Source organism: Dicentrarchus labrax, unplaced genomic scaffold (assembly GCF_905237075.1).
Source record: "Dicentrarchus labrax unplaced genomic scaffold, dlabrax2021, whole genome shotgun sequence".
Lineage (NCBI taxonomy): Eukaryota > Metazoa > Chordata > Actinopteri > Moronidae > Dicentrarchus > Dicentrarchus labrax.
The window spans coordinates 28,569,475-28,597,407 of record NW_026136707.1 but is presented as its reverse complement, the minus strand read 5'-3'; the positions used below and the strand labels follow the sequence as shown (position 1 = coordinate 28,597,407).

The 27,933-nt window shown below is 41.0% G+C and overlaps 1 protein-coding gene across 3 annotated transcripts in view; it reads left to right on the top strand.

Annotated features, from left to right (window-relative positions):
• LOC127367422 (IgGFc-binding protein) overlaps nt 1-27,587 on the top strand; it is a 102,723-nt gene extending 75,136 nt beyond the window's left edge. For all 3 annotated transcript variants that reach the window (XM_051407229.1, XM_051407228.1, XM_051407227.1), the window contains 4 exons: nt 3,687-3,882; nt 4,594-4,857; nt 18,836-18,978; nt 26,413-27,587. In XM_051407229.1, coding sequence (XP_051263189.1) covers nt 3,687-3,882; nt 4,594-4,857; nt 18,836-18,978; nt 26,413-26,649 — 840 coding nt within the window. In that variant the 3' untranslated portion in view covers nt 26,650-27,587. The remainder of the gene's footprint in view (nt 1-3,686; nt 3,883-4,593; nt 4,858-18,835; nt 18,979-26,412) is intronic.
• The last annotated feature ends 346 nt before the right edge of the window (nt 27,588-27,933 follow it).

Here is a 27,933-nt window from a genome sequence, read left to right as displayed (position 1 = left end):
TTCCCACCATACCTTCTCTAGGATTGACTATTTTCTTGTTGACAATCAACTGATCCCATGTGAGTATCAGAGTATAGTGATATCTGACCATGCCCCGGTGGTACTGCCCATGACTCTGCAAGACCTCCCGTTTGTAGAGAGACATTGGTTTTAATTCAACTCTACTGTCCAATAATGACTTCGTCAAATTTATGGAGGAGCAGATAACCCTCTTCTTTGATACAAATACATCATCTGAAACGTCCAACCTGACCATTTGGGATGCTTTGAAAGCCTACCTTAGGGGACAAATTATTTATTTTACTGCAAATATGAAAAAGAGAGCTCAGAAAGAACGACTAGAGTTATCTAATATAATTAGAACCCTGAACTATACAAAAAACGTGTGGGACTCCTAAACTACTTTTACCTCCTCTCAACGCATTCAGTTGAACACCAACTATTGCGGAGCAAGAGTCTGTTTTATGGTCATGGCAACAAATCTGGTAAAATGTTAGCCAATAAGCTGAAGGGATTTAAAGCAAAACAGCACATCTCAAAAATCCAGATGGATGACGGTAACATCAACTCAGATCCCTCTAAAATCAATGACACATTTACAGACTTTAACACTTCTGATCTCCCAAATGACAACACACTGATGGAAAGTTTCCTAAGTGTGTTGTTTACATCTCCCCACCCTTACCCATGACAATAGGACTAGGTTGGACGAGCCTATATCGCAGGGGGAGATAGCAGCCGCTATTTTCAATTCAATTAAATTTTATTTGTATAGCGCCAATTCATAACAGAAGTTATCTCAGGACACTTTTCAAATAGAGCAGGTCTAGACCGAACTTTTTATATCATTATTTACAGAGACCCAACAGTACCACCATGAGCAAGCACTTGGCGACAAGGGCAAGGAAAAACTGCCTGTTAAAAAGCAGAAACCTAGGACAGATCCTTCGGTTCTAGGTAGGTGGTCGTCTGTCTCGACCAGTTGGGGTGAGAGAGAGAGAGAGAGAGAGAGACAGACAGACAGACAGACAGGTGCACAACAACAACAGTATTGGTAATGGCAATCTAGCAGGACCATGGCAGGAGGCTCCATCAGGATTGATAAGAACCTGCGGGACGAGAAAGCACAAGAACTGCGAGGAAGAGTGAAGCTATCTCCTCATTGCAATCTGGGAAATCTCCAGTTTTTCAAAACGTTTTCTTTGTTACTTTCCCCTCACCTAAGTTCAGTGCTATCAGAATCCTTCAACGGGGCAAACTGCCAGCATCACTATATGAGGCATGCATCACTCTTATTGTAAAGAAGGGTAAGGACCTAACGGAGTGCTCCTCCTATAGGCCAATCTCCTTATTAAATAACGATTTTGGCAAAAGTTTTGGTCCCTACCATTGATCATATCAGAGGATCAAACTGGCTTTGTAAAAAAACTGCACCTTATTTCAATATACGTAGTTTATGTGACATTTTGTACTCACCCTCTGAGGCAGTTCCAAAATGTGTCCTTTCTCTAGACGCAAAGAAAGCGTTTGACCGCATGGAGTGGAAATATTTATTTGCAGTCTTAGAAAAATTTGGCTTTGGACCAAACTACATTAGGTGGATTAAACTGTTATTTACAAGACCAACTGCTTCTATCCGTACCAACTCTCAACGGTCCCAACCTTTCAATCTTCATAGAGGAACCCGTCAATGATGCCCTTTAAGCCCATTGCTTTTTGATCTGGCCATAGAGACTCTAGCAGCATTTCGCAGCTGTCAAATATTTCAGGGATTTTGAGGAAAGGAATTGAACATGAAGTGTGTGGTGTATTTTCGTGGCTGCCAAAAGTTGGTCTGTGGATGACTGAAAAAGAAAAGGTCTGCCACTCTTCTTGCTTTAAGTTAGGAGTAAATGTTCAGACTCTACTAAATCACGTGAAAGAGCGCTTGATGCAGTCCTTCATTCTGTCCAACCCTTTCTTTCAACCTTCACTATCTGATTCTGTATTCCAAGAATGGCACAGAAGGGGCATCGATAAGTTCAAAGATCTTTTTATTGGTAATCATTTTGCATCATTTGCACAATTGTCTGAAAAGTTCAGCCTACCAAATGCATTTTTCAGATACTTGCAGGCGACACACTTTCTCCATTCTCAGATACCTAGTTTACCTGAAGCAACCACTGTGACCACTGCCGATGTGTTGCTTGGTCTGCACCCATCGCGCAAGGGCTTAATATCGGCCATCTATGACAAATTGATGGGCATAAAACGGGCTCCTCTGGACAAAATTAAAACTGCTTGGGAGCAGGATTTGAACCTCTCACTGTCAAACGATATATGGGATTACATTTTCACGCTGCTAAATTCAACATCTCTCTGTGCACGTCACTGCCGGTTACAGTTTAAGGGGGTGCACAGGGCTCATATATCTGAAGTCAAATTATCTCATATGTACTCAGATGTTGATTCCTTGTGTGACAAATGTAAGAGAGGTGAGGCTTCACTTACTCACATCTTCTGGACGTGTCCCAGCCTGGAAAGATACTGGAGAGATGTTTTCCAAACCATGTCCCTCATTCTTAATCTTGAGCTAGAACCCAACCCACTTATTGCCCTTTTTGGCACCACTGGTGAGGATGACACACCCCTAACCCCAACCAAAAGTCACACACTGTCCTTCCCCTCTCTTTTGGGTAGCCGAGCAGTACTACTAAGATGGAGAGATGCTGCTCCGCCCACACAAGCTCAGTGGCTTAGGGACATCATGTCCTGTCTAGACCTTGAAAAGATCCGCTACTCAGTTCAGAGGGTGTGGGGGCGGCTGTGGCGCAGAGGCAGAGCGGGTTGTCCCCTAATCGGAAGGTTGTTGGTTCTATCCCCGGCTCCTCCTGTCACATGTCGAGGCATCCTTTGAGCAAGATACTGAACCCCGAATTGCTCCTGATGCCATGCATCGGTGTATATTCATACACCGATGCATTTGACTGGAGATTCTCAAAGTTTTTTTTTAGTTTCTCAAACAGAAACTAACTCATTCGAGTTAGTTTCTGTTTGATGGACTTTGCGATCACTGAGTAAATGTGTGTGAAAGGGTGAATGTGGCACGTAGTGTAAAAGCGCTTTGAGTGGTCGGAAGACTAGAAAGGCACTATACAAGTACAGGTCCATTTACCATTTACTTTTTAGAAAAACTTTGAGAATCTCCAGTCAAATTGAAGGATTTTCCTTTCCTCTGTTCTTTGCTTGTCTCTCTGTCAGTTACATAGTCTATATCAATCAATGTCTAAATTTGCCTTCTTCTACTTATCTATCTTTATTTATCTATTCATTCTGTTTTTTTTTTATTATTGTTATTTACTTATCTTGCAATTTAATACTTGACTTCCAACTGTTTCCTACAATACTCCAGGAACAATACTCAGTAGGAAATATGGTTTGTAGATGTGGCTAGTGGGAGGGGAGCAGGATTTGTGTTTTATCACTTTTATACTTAATACTGTTGTCTATTAAAGCTTGTGATATTATGTGCCTAGACAGCTGGGGTTTCATCATTTAATGCATACACATGGTCTGAGACTATACTACACTACTATCCAGTGTCTGTCAGTGATGTGTTTTTACCCTTAAATACTGCTAATATGTTTCACCTTGAACCTTTAAACATTTATAGAAGTTCTCTTTTATATATTTATATACTGTTCAAGGTCTCCTTTGACTTCGCAAGTGCAGTGAGGGTGGAGCTGGCATCTAGTTATCAAAATGCAACCTGTGGTCTCTGTGGAAACTTTAATGATGATCCTGCTGATGACCTAATGCTGCCCAATGGACAGCTGGCTTCCAATGCCAATGAGTTTGGAGTGAGCCAGTGGCTGGCAAACGTAAAGGGCTGCTCCCATGAGTGTAAGCAGCTGATAATAGTGTTATTTATCTTTAATATTGTGCTGTGCATGGTTAGTCTTGATGGCAATCTTACTAGGCTAAATGTAGTAACATTTTAGTGACACTTTTATAAAATTTTATAAATTTCTTAAATGCTATTGAACTCAAACTTATCTGTACTACAAGAACTTGTACCCACTTTCCACAAACTTAAACCTAGTGCTAGTTCTGGGCTGGTGGAACCAGTTGGCTTTTCCATGGGCTAGAGAGCCGATATAAATCATTACATAAGGCTAAGCTAGCTGGCTAGCTAGCTAGCTGTCGGTGAACTAACATTACCCCAAGCAAGCATGCTTTTTTCTCGCATCAATGTTACTAACCTCAAACATTACATTAATGTTACAAACATTAATATAACTAACCTCAAATATAACATTAATGTTACAAACAGCTATGCTTGCTTGGGTTATGTTAGCTGAGCCGGTTCTTTGCCTGTCGAAATCCAACATAAAAAGAACTGGTTCAAGATTAGGCACCAGCTCTGAACCACTGCCTTTGTGGATATGGGGTAGGTGTCAGTGAATTACCTACAATTTCGATTTTTATAGCCTCACCCGCTGCATATTATGTAGGCAAAATCAGATGTATAGAATTTATACACTTCATTTGCACACACAAACATGACTGTAATGTATAATGCTTTTAATAATATTGATGTTTTCCTGCTGCCAGGTAAAGACTGTGCTCAGCCTCTCCCTCCTGACTTCACACCACCAAGCTACACATCAGTTTGTGATGTTATAACAGCAAAGGATGGACCCCTGGCTGACTGCGTCGGCCGAGTGGATTCCAGGCAGTACCACGACGACTGTATCTATGACATGGTGCTTAATGATGACAAACAGAAAGCAGCTTGTGACATCATCAGCGACTATGTGGAAGAGTGTCAGAGAAAAGGAGGCTGTGTGAAGTCATGGAGGACGAGACACTTCTGTTGTAAGTGCTTTCTAAATGTGTATTTGGTAGGTTTTTGTCGTGCTCTGTCATAGATAATATGATTATGTTGGGGGAAGGAGCGTGACGTAATTGCATTGCACTGAGAGTGTGTCAGCTTGCGTGGCTGCTGCAGAGCTGCTACTGCCCCACTAGAACCCTACTTTAAAATACCAAAACTATCCTCTTTGAAATACTTCCCCCTGGCAATAGGCTGCGGTCTATCAGGACCAAAACTTCACACCACAAGATCAGTTTCTTTCCGTCTGCAGCTGGCCTTATAAACAAGGCCTGGAACCCCCACTGACACTGACACTGACTCTTAAACCCACCCTGTATATATGCATTACATTAATGCACTCCCGTTGGTTTTTTATCCTGCACATTGTAAATATATTTCCTGTACAGTTTGGATCTTTCTATCTTTATCCTTATCTTTATTTATTTAAATTTTTAGAAAGTATTTTATTTGCTTGTGATTTTTATGCACCAGTGCACCAAGACAAATTCCTTGTACGTGTAAAAACGTACTTAGCAATAAACCCGATTCTGATTCTGATTCTGATCCCTTTGATTTCTAAATACTTAATATGTACATAGAGCTATCATGGCATTGTGGCAACATGTTTTCTACTCCCCTGCTGTCGTCCATCCTGGATTGTTTGTGAACAGAAAACCTATTGTCTATTGTTGCCCCAGCTGGTGGAACACATATGTCTTAATATTAGGGCTGTCAATCGATTAAAAAATGTAATCTAATTAATTACATACCCTGTGATTAATTAATCTAAATTATATATAATTTTTGCTGTGAAAGTATTTTAAATATTTCAATTCAAATGAATCAATGAATAATCAGCATTAGAGACATTAAAGTTCAAAAACTATTTTATTATTATTTTCACAGCTCAAATAATGGCCATAATAATCTACAATATGACCTAATATGCTGAGGAAATGAATTCAAAAGTGCTTCAGGAAGAAGTTTTTTTTGTCACAAAACCCACTGTCTGCGAGGCAAACAATTCAATTCAATTCAATTCAGTTTTATTTGTATAGCGCCAATTCATAACAGAAGTTATCTCAGGACACTTTTCAAATAGAGCCGACCGAAGTGATGCTTCTCTGTAACATATGAGCAACACAAGGCATGTGCTCATATGGAAGTTTCTCGCGGCAGCAATCATGTTTCAGGCGCTGTCTGTGCCAACTGTGGTGATCTTTTGTTGAACTCCCAATGCCTCCGCCACAGACAGAAACTGCTGGGCGCAGGCATCGGCGTAATGCCTGTTGCTGTTTTTAGCATTAGTAATGCAAATGACTGGAGTTTCCACTCACAGTCAATGGTGTGTGCCGTAACACCAAGGTAATTGTTTAGTGTTTTTTTTAAACTTTGTTTAATGGGGTTTTTTTCACAACAGAACAAAGACATACAGACACACTCAGAACAGAATTCCCACCCCAAAAAGTAAATAAAAAAATAATAATAAAAAAAAAAAAAATGAGTAAATCTAAGACAATGCATGTTAAATTTGTTGTAAGAGAGGACATATATACACATGATGACAGAGAGAGAGTCTTACCAAAGAAAAAAAAATTAGAAAAGTACATACAGAGTAAAATCCAAGCGGGTTGTCACCTAAATAAAGTGAAGCCAGCGGTTATCCTAATTAGATTGTTTCATGCAGCTCTGATTTCTCTTCCACGTATCTCAAAAAAGGTTGCCAAATCTCATAAAATTTGCCAGATGAACCTCTAAGTGTATGTTTTATTTTTCCAATTTCATATAAAATAAAATACTCCTGATCCATAGTGTGTGGGATGGAGGGATGGCATCTTTCCATTTCAGAAGGATTAGGCGGCGGGCAAGCAAAGTACAGAAAGCCAGAAAGTCACACTGAGAGTTATTCAAACTGTAGACAACAGAAGGTACTCCAAAAAGGGCTATGACGGGACAGGGGGCTATAGACACCTCTAGGAGTGTTTTAAACATCAAAGTCCAGTAAGTCGTCAGCTTGGGGCAGCTCCAAAATGTGTGTCAGTATGAGGATGGGTTCATTTTACAACGATTGCACGCTGGATCTATGTCTGGGAATCTCTCTGATAACTTCTCTTTGGTCCAGTGAGCCCGATGCAATATTTTACACTGTAGTATTCCGTGCCTTGCACAGATAGGACTCTTTTTAATATTGCATCCCAAGTTTCATCATGTATGATCTCACCTATATCCTGCTCCCATCTATGTATAATAGTGGCAAGGGACAGGGTTCTTTGGGATGAAAGTGCACTATATAGGTTAGATATTATACCTTTAAACGACTGGACAGGTGCCAATAGAGAGTCAGTATCAGAGCTTGGGGGAATTTCTGGAAAGTGAGGCAGCTGTTTACGCATGAAATCACGCAACTGTAAGTATCGAAAGAAGTGTGTATGTGGGATAAGAAATTTAGTGCGCAATTGCTGAAAAGAGGCAAAGAAACCATCTATAAAAAGGTTATGCTGTGTGCGCAATCCCCTGTTTTGCCACTGCAGAAACACACTGTCCTGAAGGGAGGGAGGAAACATGATTTGCATGGATTGGGGATTTCAATGAGAAACTATGCCATCCATAGTGCCGGCGAACCTGCTTCCATATTTTAAGTGTTGTTCTGACCAAAATATTTCTTGTATACAGGGCGGTGTCTGAGGCTAGAGGTGCATAGATTAATTCTGACAATGTGGACGGGGCACAGAATCTAGCTTCAAGAGTGCACCATGAGGGGGCGTCGGCACCTGGATCCTCATATAGCCAATGGAGAACAGGTCGAATATTAGCAGCCCAATAATACAACTGAAAATTGGGCAGAGCCATACCACCTAGCACCTTTGGATATAGTAAATAGGCTCTGCTCAGTCGCAGACTTTTATTATTCCAGATGAAGCTGGACATAAGTCCCAGATAGCAAAACGTGATTGAATCAACATTGAGACAACTTTTATTTTTAGCACACACCTTTTCATCTGGTGGGCTGTGGCTCAGAGGCAGAGCGGGTCGTTCCTTAATCAGAAGGTTGTGGGTTCGATCCCTGGCTCCTGGTGCCACATGTCGAAGTATCCTTGAGCAAGATACTGAACCCCAAATTGCTCCCGATGCCATGTGTATGAATGTTAGTTTTGGAAGACTAGAAAGGCGCTATACAAGTACAGGTCCATTTACCATCTTGTAAGGTTTCCTGTCTGGCTTGGGTGGAGAATTATCTATTTGCCCTGAAACTCCAGGGGACACAAACATGGCAAATGTCCTTCAGAAATAGGACCACACTTCAACATGAACAAACATCTTAATGAATTATCTGGCTACCTTTGCCCTGAAAATCCAGGGGACACAAACATTATAAATAGGACCCCAGTTCAACATGAACTGAACATAAGAGCATAGTAGCTTTAAATATTCAACTCATTTGTCCTTCTTTGCCTTTTCTTTTCTTGGTACCCCGCCACTCCTCTCATCAGATCATATTTTCGGCGTTGGTCACTATTGGTGACTAATGCCAAGCGGGTAATCTTAACAGATCAGAGAGAAAATGGTTAGTTTGCTAAAATGTACAATGTGCCGTGTCAAATGGACAGAGTATTGCATTTAAAGGGATAGTTCAGATTTTTTTGACATGAGGTTGTATGACATCCTCACCATCATTTTCAGGCATCAGCAGTGACTTTTCCCCCACTGCATCCTGTGAGCGGAGTTCTGGCCGGTTTCGGTGTTGCAGAAAGTAGTTCTGGCTAGTTGCTGGGGTCACGGAGAGAGGTCTGTTGACTCTAGCTCTGCCAAGAAGTTTCCACAAAAGCCTAAATGAGATAACACAAAACATCAACTATGTATAAACTATGAATATGCTATAACTCAGACAAAGCGCATTTAAAATCTGTCCACCCTGAGGTAGTAATGTGAAGTGGTTCACTTTCCATTATAAGGCTGATCAAATGACTGAGTAGCTTCCTCTAGAGGCTAAAAGAAGGGAACACAAGACAGGAATAGAGCTTTAACTTTTCAACACATATCACATGACTGATATGTTTGCATGTATTGACAGAGGAACTAAATGCTTGCTCACATGCAATTACATTTTGTTTCTGCCATTGTAATAAGAAATGACATACCACTGCTTGCATCTGGGGTTGGTAGAGAGGGGTACTGGTTGGAGTCTGGCAGCACTGTATTAACAAATAAGTAGAATTATATATGGCAATAAATAACAATAAAAATATTATATATATATTATAATAATTATTTTATTACTCAGGCTCTTACAAAATATTTTAAAAGATCTTAACTTAACAAGAAAGAGAAAAAGACAGAACAATAATTTCCCGTGTCCTTTCCAGTTGCAATGTTCAGCTATACTATAGCTACACTACAGGTAGCCCTGTTGAGGGATTTTTCAGTAAAGGCTTGTTGTTTTCACCATTTCCCCAGGCTAAATCCCCCCACAACATGCCTCACTGTAGTAAAAGTTTCCATAACGTTATTCACTAGAGGTGGGCGATATATATCGTTTACAATAATATCGTCATTGTTGTTTTGACGATGTGCAAATTTCCATTATCGAGTATTTAAATTACTTCGACAAAAACAATGAAACGCCCGCGGAAACTCCTCACATCCATTAATACACGGTGCAGCAGCGCTCTCTACAGCATGGCAGGATTCAGTCACACAACTAGTGGGCCTACGTGATCACATGACATGATCACATGACCTCTCGCTAGCATCCTCCTTGCAACAGTTTAGCAGCGCGTTGTGATGGTAGAGAGAAAATGCAAGCACATCCAGTCCCTGAAGCTACCGGTATGTCAGATGATTTAGTGCCGAGACGTGGGTCCTATGGGCTTCAGCGTTCAGAGCGCTAAGCGCCTTCAGCGGTAAAAAGATGTCAGCGGAGACGTTTTTTTTAGCGCAGCGCTCAGAGTGCTTCAAGTTGAAATCTGTTCAACTTTTAACACCGCTGGGCGCTCGGAAAATGAGTTTTTGAGCGCTCTCAGCGCTGTAAACGCGTTTGGTGGACACAAGTACAGCTCAGACAATTCTAATCACATTTTAAAGGATATCGACTGATTATCGTTATCGCCAAAATCCCAAAAAATATTGAGATATTATTTTTTGCCCATATCGCCCACCCCTATTATTCACTCTAACGTTACACCGGAACTACTACATGCAAAGCCAATTGATCCAGTCTATATACACTAGCTAGCTATTAGCTCCATGCCGCTAGTTTTCTTAGTTCACCATTATAAATAAACAAACTGCTTCACCGTGGTGCTGGTTACAACATTGCTTATGTAACTATTAAAAATGCTAATAATACTGAATGGGACAATAAATTATATTCCATAAGGACTTACCAGTTTGTCTCACACACAGAAGGACGAAGTTTATCTGCCGTTCTGTGCTCAAATTCCCGCTACAGTTTGAGCTGAAGTCCCGTAAGATCTCGCTGGTATCGTGAGCCCCTGTTCCCCCCTCTCCTCCCCGCACCCCATCAGCACCATTGAAACGATGTGGATTCATTGTAGGGCATTTCAACATTGAAAAATCATCACCTATATTACATTGATTCAACAGTTTTTCAAACGTTGAAATGGTAACTATAATTAAACATTGAATCAACATAGATTTTTCAAAAATAACCAATCTGACCAAAATCCAACATTGAATTAATGTCTTTTTCAATTCAATTCAATTTTATTTGTATAGCGCCAATTCATTACAGAAGTTATCTCAGGACTCTTTTCGAATAGAGTAGGTCTAGACCGAACTCTTTAAAACATTATTTACAGAGACCCAACAGTACCACCATGAGCAAGCACTTGGCGACAAGGGCAAGGAAAATCTGCCTGTTAAAAGGCAGAAACCTAGGACAGATCCTTCGGCTCTAGGTGGGTGGTCGTCTGCCTCGACCAGTTGGAGTGAAAGAGAGAGAGAGAGAGAGAGAGAGAGGCAGAGAGAGAGAAAGAGAGAGAGACAGACAGACAGACAGACAGACAGACAGGTGCACAGCAACAATAGTATTGGCAATGGCAATCTAGCAGGACCATGGCAGGAGGCTCCACCAGGATCGATAAGAACCTGCGAGACGAGACAGCACAAGAACTCCGGGGAAGAAGTGAAGTTAGTAACATGCATTAGTTGAACATGAATGAGTGCAGAAAGAGAGAGAAAGAGAGGAGCTCAGTGCACCATAGGAAATACCCCGATAGTCTAGGCCTATAGCAGCATAACTAAGGGATGGTTCAGGACTCACCTGATCCAGCCCTAACTATAAGCTTTATCAAAGAGGAATGTCTTAAGCCTACTCTTGAATGTGGTGAGGGTGTCTGCCTCCCGAACCACAACTGGAAGCTGGTTCCACAGGAGAGGAGCCTGGTAACTGAAGGCTCTGGCTCCTGTTCTACTTTTAGAGACTATAGGAACCACAGGTAGCCCAGCATTCAGAGAACGTAGTGTTCTAGAGGGGTAATAGGGTACTATGAGCTCTTTAAGATATGAAGGGGCCTGACCATGAAGAGCTTTATAGGTGAGGAGGAGGACTTTAAATTCTATTCTACATTTTACAGGGAGCCAGTGCAGAGAAGCTAGTACAGGAGAGATGTGATCTCATTTTCTAGTTCCTGTCAGTACTCGTGCTGCAGCGTTCTGAATTAATTGGAGCGTTTTAATGGACTTATTGGGGCAACCTGATAATAAAGAGTTGCAGTAATCCAGCCTTGAAGTAACAAATGCATGGATTAGTTTTTTCTGCATCTGTCTGTGATAGTATGTGTCTAATTTTTGTAATATTACGTAAATGAAAGAAGGCAGTCCTAGAGGTCTGCTTCATGTGGGAGTTAAAAGACAAATCCTGATCAAAGATAACTCCAAGATTCCTGACAGTGGTGCTAGAGGCCAAGGTAATGCCATCTAGAGTAACTATATCTTTAGACAGTGAGTCTCTAAGGTTTTTGGGGCCAAGAACAAGAATTTCGTTTTTTTCTGAGTTTAACATCAGAAAATTGCAGCTCATCCAGGATTTTATGTCCTTAAGACTTAACTTAAGACTTTTGCTATCTGGGGTGTGTCTAGGCATTTTAAGAATGACATGGGGATATACACTGGCAGACATTGAAAAAGATAACTAAATTTGGACAACACATTCATTTTTATAGCATTTATTCTAACAGCAAGTGACAGATGTAGAGGCATCCAACGTTTAAGATTCTGTTCTACCTTAGTTACTAGTGGGTTGAAATTTTCCTTGAAGAGTTATACTGTTTGTAATTTGCACCCCTAAATATGTAAACTGATCACAAGTAACCTTAAAGGGAAGTGTGTGAAAAGAATAAGTGTGGGCAAGGGAATTGATAGGAAACACCTCACTTTTCTGAAGGTTTATTTTGTACCCTGAGATTTTACCGAAATTCTCAAGGATGGAGAGGGCCCTGGGCATAGAGATGTCCAGGTGCGAAACATACAGTATCATATCATCCGCATAGAGCGAGATTCTTTGCTCTAGCCCCTCTCTGAAAAGGCCAATCATTGTAGTGTCCTGCTTTATTGCGATTGCTAAAGGCTCTATGGCCAATGCAAAAAGTAACGGTGATAGGGGGCAGCCTTGCCTTGTTCCACGAGAAACCGCAAAACGCTCAGAATACATCCATTGGTACAGACTGATGCTACTGGCATGGTATATAATAGTCTAATCCATTTAATACATTGTTTCCCAAAGCCAAACTTATCTAATACATAAAACAAATATCATTTATCATGATTCAGACCCTACCATCCCAGAGCTTATTATGTCCATGGATGCCGAAAAAGCTTTCAATAGGCTGGAGTGGGGGTATTTAAGAGTCGCCTGATATTAAAAAAAGAAAATCTATCTTTTATAAATCCTGTTTGGTCAGGGGAAATTATCTGGGGTAAAATCGCAGTGCTAACACCTTGGCTAAAATCTTGACATCTACATTCAGTAGTGAGATTGGACGGTAAGATTCACAATGGCTAGGATCCTTATTCTTTTTCAAGATTAGGGATATAGATGCCTCTCTTAAAGATTGGGGTAGTACACCTAACTCAAGGGATTCATTATACATGTTCAGCATGTGAGGGATTAGGTGGGTGGAAAATTTCTTAGAATCTTGTAAGAACTCAGATGGGTTCCCATCTGGCCCCGGACTCTTGCCACTCTGAAGTGTTTTAATTGCCACATTCAGTTCTTCAGCAGTAATAGGATTTTATAATATGTTCTTGGACTCTTCACTAATAGTGGGCATGTTCAAAGTTTGAAAAAAACTGTCAAATGTGGGACAAGAATCATGCTCAGAAGAATAAACGGAACTATAGAAATCCCTGAACATATAATTTATTATTTTATCATCATATGTATAACCCTCAGCTGTTTTCAATCTTTGTGATAAATTGTGAGGCAGCTGCTTGTTTAAGTTGATGGGCAAGAATCTTACTGGCTTTGTCGCCAAATTCATAATATTTATGTCGGGATCTCCAGAGCATATTCTCTGCTACACTGGTTGATAAGGTGTCAAATTTATTTTTCTCAAGCAGAAGCTCCTTCAATAAGTCAGGTGAGGGGGAGCTTGTGCATGTCAGTTCTAATTGTGAAACCCGGGCAGTTATGTCTGACAATTTTTGATTAGCTTGCTTTTTATTATAAGATATGTGAAATTATCTGGCCTCTCAGGTACGCTTTTAGTGACTCCCACAGAGTTGTACAAGAGATGTCCGGAGAGGAATCAACCTTGACAAAAAATCCTATTTGGTCAGCTACAAAGTGCACATCCTGGGACAATGTAATGGAACTAAGTCTCCAGCGAGGTCTAGGAGTGTTGTGAGCAAACCTAAAAGTGGCTGTAAGGGGGGAGTGGTCTGATATAACTGTGGCATTGTATAAACAGGCTTCGGCTGATGAGAGTAAACAATTATCTACTAAAAAATTAAAGCTGCAAGCAGCGTTGAGCGGGACCTCGCACTCCACGCAATTCGGGGTGTGCTGCAGCCGCGTTTGCGGGCCATCGTTACACGTGTGGACCAAAACATGAAATTTCACGTAAATCAGCTCAAAATTGCTACGCAGCGCTTACTTCCTGTTGCCGGTAGGTGGCGCTATCACTATGTCTTAATATTGTCATGTAGACAAGTTCAGGGCGGGACTGTTGTAACACACGTTAAGTTTCATTGAGATTGGATCACGTACGCTGAAGTTATGAGGACGTGTTCAGGGCGAGACTGTTACAGAATATATGAAGTTTACTGGAGACTGGACATTGCACACTGAAGTTATGAGTGCTGTTTTATGGCGAATCCGCTGAATTCGACAAGTCATCACTGGCACGGTCATTTCACGTAACTCAGCTCAAAATCGCCACGCAGCACTTACTTCCTGTTGCCAGTAGGTGGCACTATCACTATGTCTGAATATTGTCATGTACACGTGTTCAGGGCGGGACTGTTATCAAGCATTTGAAGTGTGGAGCCGATTGGACAATGTACACTAGCGAATTTGTGTTTTGTGGCGGTCCATCAAAATTTCTCGCCACCCCACAGACACGCCCCCTCACAACAGTCAACACATATCATCAGCAATGTGTTTTGCATTTTATAAGTAAATTTCAGCTGGATCTGATCATCCTGCGAGGAGTAGAACATGAAAGTATAAAACGTGATACTTCCTGTTACCAGTATGTGGCGCTATCACTATATCTGAATATTGTCATGTAGACGTGTTCAGGGTGGGACTGTTATCAAACACGTGAAGTTTCATTGAGATTGGATCATGTACGCTGAAGTTATGAGGATGTGTTCAGGGTGGGACTGTACACTGATGTATATGATATGAGTACTATCTGTTTGATGGCCAATCGGTGGAATTCAACACGTCGTCACGGGCACACGGTTAAACATACAGTCACAAATAGCACAACTTTTGATAACCAATGTATGTAGATTGAAGTGATCGAATTTGAAGTCAATCTGATAAAATCTGTAGGAGGAGTTAGTTAAAACAGAAGCCCTTAAATGCCGGAAATAGCATCACAGTTTGCCATTCGATTCAACCTGGCCAACTTTGAGGGAAAGCCACAGACACGCCCTTTAACGTACAGTCACAAATACCAAAACTTTTAATCAGCACCATTTTTTGACTGTACTGACCAATTTTGAAGCAGATCTGATAAATTCTCTAGGAGGAGTTCGTTCAAATACAACGCAAAAAAACGCTTATAATAGCAGGAATAGAAAAGGGAGAGAGAAACATACCTGTCTGCTGTCAACATATCTAACGGCAGTTGTACAGTTTCATAGCCTTCAAAAAGTGATGTCCAAAGGAGACGACCAGCACAAAACATCTGTGATGCATGGCTTGTTTTAATTAGCGGCTGTATTTCTTACCCCGATGAAGAAGATGCAGGTGTTTCATTCGCTTGGGTCGGCAACGTGTGTCTCACGGTTAATGAAGTCCAGTGCCAGGGTGGGATCCTCGAAAGTACGTTCTTTACTTCCCAGGAGAGTGACACGGAGTGTAGCCGAAAATCGTAGCCCGTACTTTGCTCCCTCTATGGATCTCAGCCTCCTTTTCACGTCTCCAAAGGCTGTCCTTTTCTTCATCACCGTGGTGGTGTAGTCAGGATAAATATGGAGCATCTCCCCTTTGTACATCAGGGGGCCCTCAGTATCTCATCCCTCATGTGTGTAGTGCACGTGCCTGATAAACACACGCGGGGGTTCCCCGGGTTGTGGTTTTGCTCGTAGTGATCTGTGAGCTCTGTCCAGCAGCGGAGCGGAGTTGAGACACAAACTGCGTAGGCTGACCATTCTCCAGCCCTTCCTCAACACCAGTAAGCCGCAAATTGTTCCGTCTGGAACAGCCTTCCAGGTCTTCACATTTTGCCTGCAGCTCCCTCACACCACCTTGAAGTTGGGACACTGAGCTCCGCCAGTAGTGCAGTCGCCAGGATAGTCGACAGCTTTCTCCAGCTCCTTCAGTCAGGTATCATGTGATGCTAACGAGGCCCGCAGGCTAGTGACCGCCGCGGATAGCTCGCTCCTCACCGAGTCAATATCCACTTTGATATCATCCCGCAGAGTCTGAAAGGCCGCCCCAATCTTTGTGCAGACAGAATCAGAGTTGAGCGAGTCAGAGAGCATCGTCGGTGTTAGCATATTGCTGCTAGTCGAGGCCTCAGGGCTAGCCGAGCTAGCCGCAGCGGCCGCCGCCGTGCCTGACTGAATGCTGCGTTGTTGTTTTGCCGACTGGTTTCGAGTATTTGAAGCCTCCATTATGGTCTCAAAACAGTTTCAACTTGTTGTTTGACGTTTAAATTACTTTAAGACATATGAGTTAGGTCTTGGCACTTGTTTTGACAGAATTATATTAAGTTTTAAAAATCGACCTTGTAGGAGCTTGCAAGAGACGTGTCTACATTCTAGCTTGCGCCACACCAAGGTAATTGTGATTGCTAACTGAAGTCCAGTGATCCCCTGTCAGCGCGTTATATTCTGCTCCCACCAGTACATCTCGTTTTGGGTTTTTTTTCAGTGTTGTACAGCTGCTGGATTTTTGACATAATCGTGTTTCGTGATGGCGGGTTATATGTAATGTCTGAAGAGGCTATTTGCAAAACCTCTGCTAACCCCCGTCTTCTATCACCGAAACTGGACTGCAGGACATTGCGATCCATTTAGCAAGGGAATTGCTCGTTCACATACAGATTTGCTAAGTTTACATTTCAGTGTTTGCTCCAGTGTGGTTTGAAGATGAGGTTGACTGTTAGAGTTGGTATCACGGGACGTGCTAGGTCGTAGGCCTACCTCCGGATTAACTCCTGGATGCTTTGCATTGATGTGGTACTTTAGAGTTGACGAACTCCGGTGATATGCAAATTCCTTGCTACAGACATTGCAGAGGACTTTATTTTTATTAACACTTCCATCAGGCCGTTTTTTATAAGTAAATGTTCCAATCAATGATCCAGGCAGCGCGTTCTCGTCTCCTTCCTTCATTTTACAGTCTAATGGTGGTGAGTGACTGACTGGAACGACTCCGGGTTAAAGGTCAATACGGAATCGATTAATCTGCGTTATTTTCTTTAATCCGTTATTTTTTCTCAAATTAATTAATCGAATATTTTGACAGCCCTACTTAATATTTAGTATTATCATTTTATAACACACCCTGTTTCGTTCAGAAACAGTCTGTTTTGTAAGTCAGAGCCACTGTGTGTAGAATTTGAAAATTTCCAACTTTGGTGCCCATTCAACACCAACTGCCAATATTAAACATCTCTAAATTAAACCTTGGCATTCAAATATCTTAAGTCTCTTTATTACCCTCAACTAAGTGCTTCCTTTATTTCATGACCTGAGGGTTCCAGGTGTGCTTATTGCTGCCACAGTCACAGCTGTAGTCAGGCAGGTCAGATATGTATGCTGAGTCAGTAAAATGCCATGCAGCTACAAACCGGCACACACGTGTACATTTACATAACCAGTACATACAATTCCTGGACTTCTGCTGTACTAAGGGCCAGATTGTACACGAAATGAACACGTTTGTTTGAAGGGTTGTCAGACCTGTCTGTAGTAACTTTTGCTTTCTGATGTGACCTGACCCCCAGTCACACTTGAAGGTAGGGTGAAAAGCCAAGTCATACAGAGGGTGGATATTGCACATTTTCAGATGGAAGACATTCATAATGTTGCCCTAGTTTTCCACATTAAAAAGTTGCTTTTAAGAGAGGGGGGTTGAGGGTTTCTAAAGTTGTTCTATCTGACAAGCACTTCTGATGAAGTATAGATGAGAGTAGCCCATCCAAGCACTTTGTCCTTGCGTCCACTTTTGGCTGAAAGCAGTCCTGGTGGTAAATTTAATTGCATAAAATAAGAATACTGTATTGTTTTTTGCTATTAAGAGCCCAAATACTATGGCCTCTCAGGCAAACAGTTATGTTATGTTGTTGCTGATTAACGGCTGGCTTTGTTATATAGGTAAAAAAAGAAATAAAATAATAATAGAAATAGTGCTAGTCTCCATCAAAATGGAGGAACCTGACGTATACAACTACCTTACTGAATGTCGTGTTTCTGACATCTGTCACTTTTCCCGTCCTTAAGATTGTCTGTTTTGGTCATTTGTCTAATGTGATGTTACTTTAAACTAATTATATTGCTATAGGGAAGCAGAACTGCTGTGTCTGTTTTGGATAGCAGTTTGTTAAACAACCTTTTGCTATGAGCTCAGAGAAGTAGATAACAGGTTGGTTTTATCTCCACTTCCTATGTTACTTTATACTGTTTACAAGGTTCATTATTAGAAGGTAGGCCAGCTCAATTTATGTGAATTATTAAGGTTAAGATATCGTCTGGTCTTTTGAGTGGATAGAGTGTCAATCCAAACTCCATTTTAAAAGCAGGTGTTTTATGATAGGGTGTTGTTTTTACAGACAAAACTTCACTAAAGACACCTTTTTCATTTGCTTCAATCTACAGGCACAACTGGCACACATGTCATTTACTCAGTAACATCATTAACTAACCTGTGATTAAGTGTTTACCACAGACACATTAGTGACTGCCAGTGCCCTACCATTATTATTCTCTTTGTTGATGGCGTGAAGCCACAGAGCTCTTCTTTTCTGCCTTTTGCTCTTCAGGGAAGCAAAGAAAATCATGAACTGGTATTTTTTTATTCTTTGATTTGTCTGTGATGTAGCAGCTTTTAGGAATTGTGCCAATAGGCACTCACACCTAAAAGGGGGGGTGGTCATTCTGAAGACAGGAAAGTGACGTATGCCTGCTTTCATCTACTTACTTACTTACTTGCACCTTTATATATACACAGAGAGAACACACACATTCACAAAGACATATGCTCACAATTGAAGTGACATGATCACATTGTATTTGTGCGTGCAATCTGAGTGATATTGTGTTTGTATGTGTGTGTTTCAGGGATGCAGTGTGCAGCAAACAGTATGTACAGCATCACAGCTCCTGGCTGTCCAATCAGCTGCTCCTCTCTGTCTCCACCCGTTCAGTGTAAAACCCCACCCAGTGAAGGCTGTGTCTGTAACCCTGGTTTCCTGCTGAGTCAGGTAATATTTTCCACACTTTCCTGTCTTCTTCCACTTATGTCTGATTTTGTTCCTCTACTACTCGCTGTTCTTCTTTAAATTATTCTTTTATCTAGGGCTGTCCTGAGCCCGTCCTAAAGACTGGTATCTGGGCCGATCTGGGCATATTTTTATGGATTGCTATCAGCTAAATAAAGCTGATCAAATGCTGAACTCCCAGACAGCTCTACAGTGCAAATTAGATGAAAAATGATTGCGTATCTGTGCGGTTGTGGTTGCTTTCACTGGTTGATAAATGACAAAGTCTGTGACAACAGATAATATCAGCTGTCACTAATTAATGTTAATTCCAAAAGTATCTTGAAGACGAGCAAAAATCAAACCTGTCTGTAGTGTGACTAGATAAGCAGGGTTGAATTTCGGGACAAGGGAGTTGGTGGTGGACGTAGTAACAGCATTAAGAAGACACATGAACCATTTATAGAAGAAGAAGAAGAAGAAAAAGAAGAAGATTTATGCACAGGTGACAGGTATGTTATAGTCATTTTAAATATCTTTTCAACTGCTGAGATTGTCATTAAATTGTAGGAGCTGTAGGATTCCTCCCACAGTGGCCGCTGCACTCCATAATCTAATTTGAAACAGGTCCAATCAGGGCCAGACTGGGACAATAATTCAGGCTGGGAATTTGATAACATCCCAGGCCACCACCACCCGATTAACACAAAACACCAAGAGTGAGTTAGGTTGGGCGCCTACTGATGTGAGAGTGTAAAATAATAAAGCAAAGGCTCCACATGCGCCCACACACAGATTTTTGTTTCTTTCCCCTACAAAATAAATGTTTCTGTCTAAAATCACATAACTGAAATTATGTTCACCTGCATTATGCAGGTGTTAATTTACTACTACACTTCAAATGTGCAGGCTGCACATTTAACAGTGTAGATACACCATCATCCACCTAAACTTGAGACCATATACTAATCATCATAAGTGAAGCACAAATTATTCTAAAAGCATAGCCTGCATGTTTGGTTTGTACTTGAATTTTACCTGAAGGTTCCTGGTCTGACTCTTCAATGCTGCTATCCACCACTGCCATGACAGTGCTGCTAACTGTGCTGACACTGCTCCCTTCTCCACCTTTGTAAAGAAAAATCCAAAAGCCACCAATAATTTCACAGCTATTCAAATTCACTAATTGACCATTTCTATATGCATTGGCTATGTTCATATAACAACAAATATGTTCTTAATCTCAATGGGATTTTACCTGGTTAAATAAAGGTTAAATGAAATAATATAATACAAGGATTTCAATATTCATATAATTTATTATGTTGTGTCTATGTTAGTTAACCATATTCTAAAATTTGCAATATCCTTTGTTACAACTTAAAACATTAGTTTTATTAAGTCAGTTTTAGCCCCATCAGCTTCCACAAAGTGGATCTAACCTCCTCATGAAACTAGTCGTGCTGGATAGGCTATGGTTGTGCGTCTGTTGTCACCACTATTCAATTCAATTCAATTCAATTTTATTTGTATAGCGCCAATTCATAACAGAAGTTATCTCAGGACACTTTTCAAATAGAGCAGGTCTAGACCGAACTCTTTAACATTAATTACAGAGACCCAACAGTACCACCATGAGCAAGCACTTGGCGACAAGGGCAAGGAAAACTGCCTGTTAAAAGGCAGAAACCTAGGGACAGATCCTCCGGCTCTAGGTGGGTGGTCGTCTGTCTCGACCAGTTGGGGTGAGAGAGAGAGAGAGAGAGAGAGAGAGAGAGAGAGAGAGAGAGAGAGCGACAGACAGACAGACAGGTGCACAGCAACAACAGTATTGGCAATGGCAGTCAAGCAGGACCATGGCAGGAGGCTCCACCAGGATCCATGAGAACCTGCGAGACGAGAAAGCACAAGAACTCCGGGGAAGAAGTGAAGTTAGTAACATGCATTAAAGGGACATGAATGAGTGCAGAAAGAGAGAGGAAGAGAGTAGCTCAGTGCACCATGGGAAATCCCCGATAGTCTAGGCCTATAGCAGCATAACTAAGGGATGGTTCAGGACTCACCTGATCCAGCCCTAACTATAAGCTTTATCAAAGAGGAATGTCTTAAGCCTACTCTTGAAAGTGGTGAGGGTGTCTGCCTCCCGAACCACAACTGGAAGCCGGTTCCACAGGAGAGGAGCTTGGTAACTGAAGGCTCTGGCTCCTGTTCTACTTTTAGAGACTATAGGAACCACAGTAGCCCAGCATTCAGAGAACGTAGTGTTCTAGTGGGGTAATAGGGTACTATGAGCTCTTTAAGATATGAAGGGGCCTGACCATGAAGAGCTTTATAGGTGAGGGGAGTATTTTAAATTCAATTCTACATTTTATAGGGGAGCCAATGCAGAGTAGCTAGTACAGGAGAGATGTGATCTCTTTTTTAGTTCCTGTCAGTACTCGTGCTGCAGCGTTCTGAATTAATTGGAGCGTTTTAATGGACTTATTGGGGCAACCTGATAATAAAGAGTTGCAGTAATCCAGCCTTGAAGTAACAAATGCATGGATTAGTTTTTCTGCATCTGTCTGTGATAGTATGTGTCTAATTTTTCTAATATTACGTAAATGAAAGAAGGCAGTCCTAGAGGTCTGCTTTATGTGGGAGTTAAATGACAAATCCTGATCAAAGAGAACTCCAAGATTCCTGACAGTGGTGCTAGAGGCCAAGTTAATGCCATCTAGAGTGACTATATCTTTAGACAATGAGTCTCTAAGGTTTTTGGGGCCAAGAACAAGAATTTCGGTTTTTTCTGAGTTTAACATCAGAAAATTGCAGGTCATCCAGGATTTTATGTCCTTAAGACATGTTTGTAATTTAGATAATTGATTAATTTCATTGGGTTTGATTGATAGATATAACTGCGTATCATCTGCATAACAGTGAAAGTTAATGGAGTGATTCCTAATAATGTTGCCTAAAGGGAGCATATATAAAGTAAATAGTATTGGTCCAAGTACAGAACCTTGTGGAACTCCATGACTAACTTTAGTATTTATGGAGGATTCATCGTTAACATGTACAAACTGAGTACGATCTGATAAGTATGACTTAAACCAGGTTAGGGCAGTTCCTTTAATGCCAATTTGATGCTCAAGTCTCTGTAAAAGAATATCATGGTCAATGGTGTCAAATGCAGCACTAAGATCTAATAATACAAGTACAGAGACAAGTCCATTGTCAGAAGCAGTCAGAAGGTCATTATTAACTTTAACCAGAGCTGTCTCTGTGCTATGATGAACTCTAAATCCTGACTGAAAATCCTCAAATAAACTATTGTTATGTAGAAAGTCACACAACTCTTTGGCGACTACTTTTCCAGAATCTTAGAGAGGAACGGGAGGTTAGAAATCGGTCTATAGTTGGCTAAAACCCCTGGGTCAAGAGTAGACTTTTAAGAAGGGGTTTAATTACAGCTACTTTAAAGGACTGTGGTACATATCCTGATAATAAAGAAAGATTAATCATATCCAGTAAAGAAGTGCCAATTAAGGGAACAACTTCTTTAAGCAGCCTAGTTGGGATCGGGTCTAACAGACAGGTTGATGGCTTCGATGAAGAAATGATTGAAGTTAACTGATGAAGATCGATAGCAGAAAAACAGTCTAAATATACATCTAAGTTTACATTGACAGAAGTCCCTGAACTTGGAGAGCCACTGATAACTGTTGATGGCAGTTGGTGATTAATTTTTCTCTAATAGTAATAATTTTATTATAGAAGAAGCTCATGAAGTCATTGCTACTTAAGTTTATGGGGATATGTGGCTCGATAGAGCTGTGACTCTCTGTCAGCCTGGCTACAGTGCTGAAGAGGAACCTAGGGTTGTTCTTATTTTCTTCTATTAGTGCTGAGTAATAGGCTCCTCTGGCATTACGGAGGGCCTTTCTATAAATCTTAAGATCATCTTGCCAATTTGAGCGATATTCTGATAATTTGGAAGAGCGCCATTTCCTTTCAGATTTCCTAGCTATTTGCTTTAACTGGCGGGTTTGGTGGTTATACCAAGGTGCTAGTCTCCTATGTTTTAATAATTTCCTTTTTATAGGAGCGATAGAGTCTAATGTTGATCGTAGTGAGCCTGTAGCACTATCGACAAGATTATCAATTTCAGAGGGACTAAAGTTGTTATAGGACTCTGTTAAATTCAGACATGGCATTGAATTAAACACTGAAGGAATCTCCTCCTTAAATTTAGCTACAGCACTGTCAGATAAACATCTGCTGTAGGAAGTTTTGCCTAATGGCTTATAATCTAATAGTATGAATTCAAAAGTTACTAAATAATGGTCAGATAGGAAAGGATTATGTGGGAAGACTATTAAATGTTCAATATCAATGCCATATGATAAAACAAGGTCAAGAGTGTGATTAAAACAATGAGTTGGTTTATTTACACTCTGACAGAAGCCAATTGAGTCTATTAATGAGATAAATGCATTACTAAGGCTGTCATTGTCAACATCCACATGAATATTAAAATCACCTACAATAATTACTTTATCTGATTTAAGGACTAAGCTTGATAGAAACTCTGAAAATTCAGATATAAAATCAGAGTACGGTCCAGGAGCGCGGTACACTATAACAAATAGAACTGGCTGCAGTGTTTTCCAGTTTGGGTGAGAAAGACTAAGAACAAGGCTTTCAAATGAATTATAATTTAGTTTAGGTTTAGGGTCCATTAAAACGCTCGAATCATATATAGCTGCTACTCCACCTCCTCGGCCTGTGCCTCGAGGAATGTGAGTATTAATATGACTGGGGGGTGGATTCATTTAGGCTAACATACTCCTCGTGGGACAACCAGGTCTCAGTAAGACAAAGTAAATCAATATCATAATCTGATATTAATTCATTCACTAGAACAGCTTTAGAGGACAGAGACCTGATATTTAACAGCCCACATTTCATTCTCTTATTTTGTGCTACTGAGGAGTTGGTTTTAATTTTTATTAGATTTTTATGTTGAACTCCTCTTGTTTTTATTTCTTTAAATAGTTTAGGTGGTCGGGGGACAGACACAGTCTCTATGGGGTTTTGGGTGGGTGACTGTTCTAAAGAAAGAGCAGAGAAGTGTGTAAGACAGCAGCTCTGCTTCCTGGTCCTAACTCTGGACTGTCAGGTTTTAGAAATAAACTTCGCCATATTTCTAGATAAGAGAGCCGCTCCATCCAAAGTGGGATGGATGCCGTCTCTCCTAATCAGACCAGGTTTTTCCCCAAAAGGCTTCCAGTTATCAATGAAGCCCACATCGTTTGCTGGACACCACCTCGACAGCCAGCGGTGGAATGACGACATGCGGCTATACATGTCATCACTGGTCACATTGGGGAGGGGTCCAGAGAAAACTACGGTGTCCGACATTGTCTTAGCATAGTTACACACCGACTCCACATTAATCTTAGTGACCTCCGATTGGCGTAAACGGGTGTCGTTACCGCCGACGTGGATAACAATCTTACTGTATTTACGTTTATCTTTGCCAGCAGTTTTAAATTTGATTCAATGTCGCCCGCTCTGGCCCCAGGGATACATTTAACTATGGCCGCTGGCTTCACTAACTTCACGTTTCTGACTATGGAGCTGCCAATAACCAGAGTTGGTTCCTCAGCGGGTGTATCGCTGAGAGGGGAAAATGTATTAGAAACGTGAAGCGGTTGGTGGTGACCTGTGGGCTTCGGCGTTCTAGTCTTCCTTCGCTCAGTACCCAGCCTCCTGTCTTCCGGCTGCTCGGGAACTACCGGGGGATCTACAGAGCTAACAGAAGCTACCTTCGGTCGGACCGCACCGGCTACCGGGGGCTGGCTAACTATAGCGGCTAAAGATATCTCAGTGGTGCGGTGCCGTTCCTCTAACTCACTAAGCCTCGCCTCCAGCGCAGTAAATAAACTACATTAAATACAGGTACCATTATCTTTAAAGGAGGCAGAGGAATAACTGAACATCTGACACACTGAGCAGGACAGAGGAGAGGGAGAGGGAGAAGCCATAGCTAACTGCTAATGCTAATGAAACTAGAGTGTATGAAAAACTTTGAAAGTAGTGAAAGTCCCTAAAAGAGGGAGAAACTCCAAGTGTTTAAGTAGAACTAGTCTACGTTTAAATGTTAAGCGGGTAAATAACCGCTGTAACGAGTAAAACTAATTTATATTTAGCGTTCACTGACAGAGCTACAGCACCAAACAGTGTACACAGAGCAGGAGTAAACCGGAAGTGAGTCAGTACGCTTACCGTAGCGTCCAATCCAAAGCCAATCTTGGCAAAGCCAAGCCACCACTAGTGTTTAATGTCTTACCTGCTCCCTTAATGTCATTATAAACATGTATTTTACAGCACTTCGCCGCATCTGTGGCCAGTGCTTTTAGCTTTGTAAGCCTCTCCCTCTCTGCTCCACCTTTCCTCTTGGGCTGTCGATCTCGCTCAATTTTTCAAGCATGTAGAACTACAGGAGGGGGGCACAACTTGGTGTGTGTGTGTGTGTGTGTGCCTGTAGTGCTGTACAGAGAGGCTCAGAAAAAGAGTGGAGGTGTGCCAAACGTTGCTGCTCAGTCTGTGTGAGCTTCAGCAAGGCAGATACCCTAATGAGCCGCACGGCGGATTGTTTATTTAAAAATCAAGCGCACCAGTTCAGCAGCCAGGCCACCGGGAAACGTCCCTGTGCTCCCGATGGCCAGCCCGCCACTGGGTCCAATTACATCACCAGTCCGTTTAGATTGGCATATTTCATGAAAGAAGGATTTATAGCCTACATTAATGATTAGGGGCGGCTGTGGTGCAGAGGCAGAGCAGGTCGTCTCCTTATCAGAAGGTTGTTGGTTCAATCCCCAGCTCCTCCTGCCACATGTCAAAGTATCCTTAAGCAACATACTGAACCCTGAATTTTGTGAATGTGTATGGATGACTAGTTTCCGTTCGATGGGCTTTGCCATCACTGAGTGAATGTGTGTAAAGCGCTTTGAGTGGTCAGAAGACTAGAAAGGCGCTATACAAGTACAGGTACTTTTCTATATTCTAACATATTTTCAATTTGATATGAAGATAATATCAAAGTCCAACTTGTGTAACTGTACAATGTTGCACACAAATTATAAATTCCCACAAATAATACAGAGAGTGATATCTTTGTTCTCAATTGGGCCATTTAACTGTTTACTAGTTAAACAGAGGTATCACCTTTTGTTCAATAACTTCATTATTACATTAGTAAATTCTGTCAAAACTGCTGCATATTATATAATACCAAGTGCTTAATGCATTTCCTTCTTTCTAGTTAGTCTGGCATTGAAAGCACATGCTTCTGAGGCACATGCTTTAGTAAGAATAGATATAGCCAGAATAATTACATTCAGAAGGACTATGTACAACAATGTGACTTGTCCTGATTGTTGAACCTTCTAGGATCGCTGTGTGCCACTGGCTGAGTGCGGCTGCCACTTCAATGGTCAGTACATTGTTTCTGGACAGAAATTCTACGTTGACGCTGAATGCCAGAGCTTCTGTGTCTGCCGTGGAGGGGTGGTGACCTGTAAGAACAAACCCTGCAAAAGACAGCAAAGATGTGGAGTGCAGAAGGGAGTAAGAGCTTGTTACGCCAAAAGACGTTTCCCCTTCAGACATCATGGGAGAAAAGGATAGATACATGCAGAGTGCCATCTTCTCTTAATTAAAGCAATTCTTTAGGGAGCAATGTTGTGTTTAGACTCTAAGCCTTAATTTTTCAATTATAATTATAGATTTTTCTGTGGTAACAGTCCATGTATTTAATTCATTGATCTAAAATGGTGTTTCACAATTAAAGATAGAAATAGCTCAGTTGTCAAAAATCTGATCTTAAAGGTTATTAATAAAAATAATACATAATATAATGTTTCTTTTAAGTCACTCTGCTTACAAACTGCTGTTATTGCATTAACAATTAATGTTAATGTAACCTGAAATAGATTGTTACATAGTACTTTAACTACTGTGTATTGCTGTTGCAGCTAAAACTACTTCAACATACACTCAGTCAGTTTATTCAGGTACACCTAGCTGATAATGATAAACTAGTGCAGTCTCATATAACAGTCCTGCAATAAATCATTATCTTTCCTAAGGTCCTAATGTTGTGTTTTCGTTGAAACTGAGAGGTATTGATTCAATTCTATGGTCATTTTGGAGGTTGCTGTTTGTGGTGATGTTGAATTATATTGGATGTACTGTTGTTGTAACTGTACTGAGAAGTGTTTCTATTATTTTGTCCACACCATTTATATCAAAAGATCTAAAATGATGATGAAGAATGAAGTTTCGACAGCACCTTTATAAAATTCAACATCATACAGTGTGTAACAATAATTTTATCATGTGACTTAGTATCTTATAAAATAAAAGTTTTTATACTCTGTTTATTTTCAATTTAAAATGTTATTGCTAGTCTTTACAAAACCAATGAAGATTTTTACTACTCTGTGGAGGACTACAGTAACATTTTGTAATCAGCTTCATTAGTCTGTTCCTTCCACACATATAGTATACAGTAACGTGTACATCTAAGTGTTTCTAATGATCATTAAACGTATTTCAGCAGCAAACATTTGTTGTGTCTGTGTTTGACTTACATTCCTATTGACCATCAACTTACACATAAAATTTAAAAGATACTTAGATACTGATCACTGAGCATGTCGACTGTGAGCTGTACAGTGTGTTGTAAAATGGCAAAGGAGAAGCAGGTTGACAACAATCACTGACAACAGTATCACCATAACGGGTTAGAGGTAGAGCAGGTCATCCACTAATCAAATTGCTCCTGATGCTGTGTGTATGAATGATACGTTTCCGTTTCTGGTTTCTGGTTTCTGGTTGGCACCTTGCACGGCAGACACTGCCATCAGTGTGTGGGTGTGGCATGTAGTGTACAACGCATTGAGTGGTCGA